Genomic DNA, 6242 nt, shown 5'->3' with positions numbered 1-6242 from the left:
TTTGTAGAAAGGATTTATTTCTTTAACATTGCTGTCTCTTGATACTATGGTATAAAGTAGATGTAATCAATAATTCTTGTGTGTCCCCATCCTTGCCCTGATAGAGTGCACTTTCTAGATGCTTTTCTTTCCTCCCTGACTATTTATGTCATTATTCACTGCCATAATTCTCATAATATTTTTATGAGTGGGGGCTGGAGAGAAGACTGAGCTTCGTGTTGTGAGGCTGCAAGCCTTACATCTTAAATTCCGTCCTTGGTGGGAGAGAAAAGAGCAACAATGAAAAATATGAAGACAGGCACATGTCCAATCAGGAAGCAAACTGAAGCCCTTGGTAACAACAGGACACTGTCAACAATGACAACAAATAGCATAGACTGAGCATACACATTCCTCCAGATACGGTGCTAAGTGCTTAACTTGGATCATTTCACTTAACTGTAAGAGAAACATATGTAGGAGTCAGCACGAGGTCCCAGAGGCAGCAGGGACAGCAAGCAGGCCTCCAGCAGAGTTTCACTTGGGTTGTTCCCTCCGTGACACCTGCAATGGATTGCGTTCTTCCTATGTCCCTATATTGCTTTATCCTTTGGATGCCATTCTAGATGCATCCATGTCTTTTCTTGGTTTTACCGTCTTGGGACTGTTGGCTTGGTTTTGAAGATTTATCTTGTTTGAAACTTCAGCCTCTGTTTGGCTCCTTGGCACCAGGCTTTGTACTTCCTTGTTCCTTAAGTCTGGTAACCCCTTTCCCACCTCCTCTCTGCCTCTTCAAAGCTTCCAAATTGCAATGTTTGACCATCCCTGGGTGATTTTTAATCTCATACATCCCAGGGTACATAATCAACACTACACGATCAACAGGCATTACTCTCATGGGTCTCTCTTGTTCTGGTGTCCCTGGCAAACCACGGTAGGCATAGCTGAAGAAGAAAGCCTTCAGGTACTTACAGTAAGTACAGGTTGAAAAGGCCATGTCTACCTTGACCAAGGTAGCTGTGGAGCTTTTTAAGTAGATGTAACTCTGGGGATGTCTTTACTGGTGTGAGCAAAGTTCCAGTGTATGGATGATCTTGGAGTTGGAATGGTCAGCTGTCGATACCTGATAGCCAGCTGGGGACTTATGGGCCAGCACCGCCCAAACCACAAGGTGAGTAGACCAGTGGGGAAAACAGCAACGTGCACTCCTCATACTGCTTTTTCCACAGGTGTCCAAATAGAATTAGAGCCAGGCGCTACCCCAGTGGGTTCATGTAGCAGCAGTGGAAGTCCCCATGCTTGGGCTGTATATGTGCCTGATGGAGCAGAGGGATGGTACCATGTTTCCCTTCAGCTTCAATTTGACAACAGCAGGACCACAAGAGATGTCTTCCCTAGAGTAGATTCCCCAAGAGAGTCTGGCTGCAATTCACAGGCCACAGGCAACTGGGGGCAGAGCATTCTTCCTGCTTTACTTCAATTTAGGATGAAAGCTTCTCAGAATAAGCATCCCGGGCAGCAGATGGACTGACACCAAAGTCTTCAATCCCTTCGCCAATTTTTTTTTTTTTTTTTTTTTTTTTTTGCGGTACGCGGGCCTCTCACTGCTGTGGCCTCTCCTGTTGCGGAGCACAGGCTCCGGACGCGCAGGCTCAGCGGCCATGGCTCACGGGCCCAGCCACTCTGCGGCATGTGGGATCTTCCCGGACCGGGGCACGAACCCGTGTCCCCTGCATCGGCAGGCGGACTCTCAACCACTGCGCCACCAGTGGAGCCCTCCCTTCACCAATTTTGATCTCTGTGACCATTTTAACACAGGGTCTGCTAGGTTTTAAAAGCTTGAACTGTGCTCAGTTGCTTCACCAGAAGAATCCCTGCTCCTCCCCTGACAGCAAAGAGATGTGTGAATGTCTCTGTGTGATGCCCCGGAGGAGCAGTTATGCGTCGTAGAACTGGAGAAAAATTTGCCTACAGTATCTTGTGCTGTAACCTGTTTCCACTTCACACAGACTATTGGAAAGCATCTGGAAGATATATATCTATTATTGTTAACAAAATAGATTTATGAGCGTTAGGAGATTATGATGCAGAAGACAGGTAGAATCTCTCTGTGTTTTTAAAGGGCTAACCCACACTCACCAGCCTTAAATCTTAGAATGATTAAGCTGACAGGGACTCAAAAGCTCGCACAGTTCATATAATTCTACATTTTGAAGCCCCCTACGTCCAACAGTTTCACAGATCAGGAACCTGAGGTAAGGAAAGGTTCAGTGAGGCTTTATTACATTTGCATAGTCAGCGGAAGAGCTGAAACTTAAGCCCTGGTTCCCTGACAGTAAATCCTGCGCTGCTTGCAACTATCTTTTATCTAGATGATGGTATTTGTCTGTCTCTGAAAACCTTGAGAGACATCATGGTTATTCCCCAAGAGGGAGATGAAGCGTGATCTAATTTTCAATGAGAGTGGACTTTGGGGGAACAGTTCCAGCTGGGCACATTGTTTTCTCCTTTTTCATGGCCACCTGAAAACTTTGGCTGGGTGCTGGCAGGGTGGGAAGCTGTTTCTGCTTCCCAGTCTTTTTCTGTTCACAGCTGCAAAGTTCAGTGAGTTGAACTGCCGTGCTGTGAGTTCACTGTTCACTCTGCCACGACCAACCTCTGTTGTAAATTTTCCTCCCTGAACACGTGACGATGTATTTCTTGACTGTATATCCCAAGGGCGGCAGCGGAACTGTCAGAGCGCCGAGCCGCACACGGAGCAAGAAGTCTCTTGGACTTGACGATCTAGGAATTCAGGACTTGGGACAAATTTGCCAGCCCTTGGTAAGTTAGCAACGCTGCTTTGCTTCGGAAACATAACGAAAGGATATTTCTAGCAATTTGTAGATGCAGTTTTCTTTTCCTTTCTTTTTTTCCTAAGGAAATTGTGTCCTGAATTAAAAATAGTTTTACGTTTGAAAGCAAAATGCAAACTTTTTTTTCTGCTCAATCAGTTCAAATAGTTTCCCCGTGATTAAGATGTTATTTCTTTTCTCTATGCACCCTTGTCTTACACTGATCGTTTTTCTTTTAAAATGATAAAAGCGAAGCTTTTTACATGCTCCCTTTATGAAATAAAAATATGATGGACATGTATACACGAAAAATAAAAGTCTTCCTCTCATTCCCTCCCACCTCCCCGTGTCCCCATGCACCCCAGCTCCTCGCAGCTGACCCCTGTTAACTGTTTGGTGGGACCTCTTGCAGCTATTTCTCCACGCAGCTTTACGCTTTTTTGATATTGCAGTTCCACAAATCTCGTGCTCGCCCTCCTTCCTCCCTGCACTGTGGCCGCCCCGTGGGAGAGTTCTAACCTGCACGTTTCTCCCCAGACCCTGGCTGTGTGAGCAGAGCTTCAATGCTGAAGATGGAGCCTCTGAACAGCACGCATGCTAGCACCGCAGCCCCCAGCGGCCCCCTCGAGTCCCATGTGCCGGGTAGCGGCAGCGGCAACGGCAACGAATACTTCTACGTTCTGGTGGTCATGTCCTTCTACGGCATTTTCTTGATTGGAATCATGCTGGGCTACGTGAAATCCAAGAGGCGGGAGAAGAAATCCAGCCTCCTGCTGCTGTACAAAGACGAAGAGAGGCTCTGGGGGGAGGCCATGAAGCCGCTGCCCACCACGTCCGGCCTGAGGTCGGTGCAGGTGCCCATGGTGCTGAACGTGCTGCAGGAGAGCGTGGCGCCCGCCCTGTCCTGCACCCTCTGCTCCGTGGAAGGAGACAGCGTGAGTTCCGAGTCCTCCTCGCCCGACGTGCACCTCACCATCCAGGAGGAGGCGGCGGACGACGAGCTGGAGGAGACTTCGGAGACGCCCCTCAACGAAAGCAGCGAAGGCTCCTCGGAGAACATCCACCAGAACTCCTAGCACCCCCAGGACCTCTGGAGGAGGCCCCATCAGCCAGCACCCTTAGAGCGAGGAAGGGCACTTTTTGCGTCTGGTTTCACCTTTGCAGGGCAACTGCCGCTTTCAGGAGACCCTCGGCAAGCCCCTGAATGGGGGTGGGGGGTGGGGGACAAGTCTCAGGCGGAGCCAGCAGCAGCCCGCAGTCCACGACGCGCCTGTGGTGTGGACGTGCCGCTGAAACAGCCCTGAAGATGTGCAGTGTGTACCTTTCCTTGGGATCTGGGGGTCGGGGTTCCTGTGCAGAATTCGGCAGGTCGATGTGCTTGCCGTTGTCTCCTCACGGGATGCCCTGGGTAACACCTGCAACATCTGCCCACTCCCAGGGCTGCCAAATGCCTAGGGCATCCTGAGGGACTAGTTTCCATTTGACAATTTGCCTAGAGCTTTGTTCTTCTACATCTGATTGGCTGTAAGTACCTCTAATGCGAACCTGTGGCTTTAGTTCCCCCTGGGGTTACAGAGCTTCTTTTAGAGGTCTTTTGGGTTAGAGGGGGGATATTTGACGGAGGACTTTTGATGGGAGGGAGCTGGAGATCTGAATCTGGTCCATTTGCATTCTGTAAGGAAAAAATAGGCAATTTTTAAACGTGTTAACGTTGGCTGGGATTATAAAACGAATCTGCTATTTTGACCCTTTGTCTAACCTGTGGCTTTGAACTCTGATCTGGGACCATCCGGCATCACATGCTGACATGACATATTTTTTGCTTGGAAGGGCTTCCCCAGAATCTAACCTGCACTCCGAACAGCCATGCAGGGAAGCTTCCCAATCTTTCCAGAAGGGGTGATGGTGAGGTTGAACAAACCCAAACCGTTAGCTCCGCTGCTGCTTTTTTTTTTTCCCAGCCCAGTTTTCTGAGCTGGGAGAGGATATAATGTGGGCCTCCACAGCATGGCATTTCTTCATGTAGCTGAGACTTAGAAGGGCATACTCCGGTGAGACTGTGCACAGCTGGGGTCCAAGTTCTCTGTTTCTTAATACTGAGCCCCGAATCTGATTTGCTGTGTGGTCCTGGGCATGTCATCCAGAGGCTTACTGCCTTCCTGAGATTCCTGATGATCTAGATCCCCAGAGGGCTGGGAGGATGTCTTTAGGTTTTAAGACTCTGCGATGAATCCTACATGGCCTGGTGTGAGGAAGTTTGGACAAAATATTTCCCCCTTGGCCAGTTAGTCTGAAAAAGGATCTGCTTAAAGGGGCAGTTGGAGACGGAGAACACATGTAGCTGGGAAATCCAGGGTGAATCACTAACCAATCCCTGCTGTCACTTTCCCAGCAGTGAATCAAAGAGGCAGATACCACATTTCACTCTGCAGGCTGTCTGGGGAGTGGACTATTAACGCTCCAGTTAAGGGAATGAGACATCTAAGAGAAAATGCTCAGGAATGCTTGGTAATGTTTCCCTGTATTCCTGTGGTCAGTCGCTTTGCAGCAGACGCTTTAGGCCCTTGAAGACAAGGCAGAAGAGAAACACACCAAAAGGTCAAATTTAATTCTAGTAAAAACAAAAACTATTTTTTTTTTTTTTAATACGCTCTCCCTGGATTGGAGACAGCAATAACTACTGTTCCCATGGAAGGGTTAACAGTGTAGGAGCTGGTTTATCAGTTCGCCTTAACACAGTGCTAGAGGAAATTTATGTTTGGGGGAAAAAAGGTCCTCCGTTCACTTTAAAATTCAGAGTGTGGATTTACTCCAAAGGGGGCTGTTTAAGGTGAAAGAAGCCAAGTTAAGTTTGGCCCCTTGCCTGGAATCACTTGAATTCTGAAACTTTACTGCGATGGACATGTGCGTTGTCACATTTTCCATTGCTTAATCCTGAAGTTTGGTGCAAGTCTATCTGCGCCTATTAAAAAGTGATGTATATACTTCCTTCTTATTCTATTAAGTTGTACAAAATTGTCTTCTGTATTTAACAGTTTGTAATTTTCACAGTATTTTTTAATTTAAATAAACACATTTTCCCTAGGAAGTTATGCGTTTTCTTTGATCCGTCGATATAACTCCTAATTTCGAAGACATCCCAGATGCATTTTTCCAAGACATCTCTGAATCTGGATCATCTTCCAAGTCAGACTCCCATGAAGGCGTATCTTATTTCTGCCTAAATCGTAAAGTGAGCAGGGCTAGGTTCTTCCTTCCCTTGATATGCTTTGCGATGAATAAAAAATAAGCTGTACTTAGGTCTTACGTCCACTTCTGTTTTTAAATTTGGTGGCCGTGGGGTGAACATGCAGTGACATGACAACTGTTGTGAAGATGTTCTTCCAAATTTGGTTGCAAGAAAACCTTGGATTTACATGTTGCCTGGAC

The 6242-nt window shown here is 47.4% G+C and overlaps 1 protein-coding gene across 1 annotated transcript; it reads left to right on the top strand.

Moving 5' to 3' along the window:
* The first annotated feature begins 2717 nt into the window (after positions 1 to 2717).
* On the top strand, positions 2718 to 5890 carry KCNE4 (potassium voltage-gated channel subfamily E regulatory subunit 4). The gene is made up of 2 exons (XM_060015505.1): positions 2718 to 2802; positions 3351 to 5890. The coding sequence occupies exon 2, from the start codon at positions 3377 to 3379 to the stop codon at positions 3887 to 3889; it is 513 nt and encodes a 170-aa protein (XP_059871488.1). The 5' UTR covers positions 2718 to 2802; positions 3351 to 3376; the 3' UTR covers positions 3890 to 5890.
* Positions 5891 to 6242: the final 352 nt, after the last annotated feature.

Source organism: Delphinus delphis, chromosome 7, assembly GCF_949987515.2.
Source record: "Delphinus delphis chromosome 7, mDelDel1.2, whole genome shotgun sequence".
Classification (NCBI taxonomy): domain Eukaryota; kingdom Metazoa; phylum Chordata; class Mammalia; order Artiodactyla; family Delphinidae; genus Delphinus; species Delphinus delphis.
This window is presented reverse-complemented; position numbering and strand designations above follow the sequence as displayed.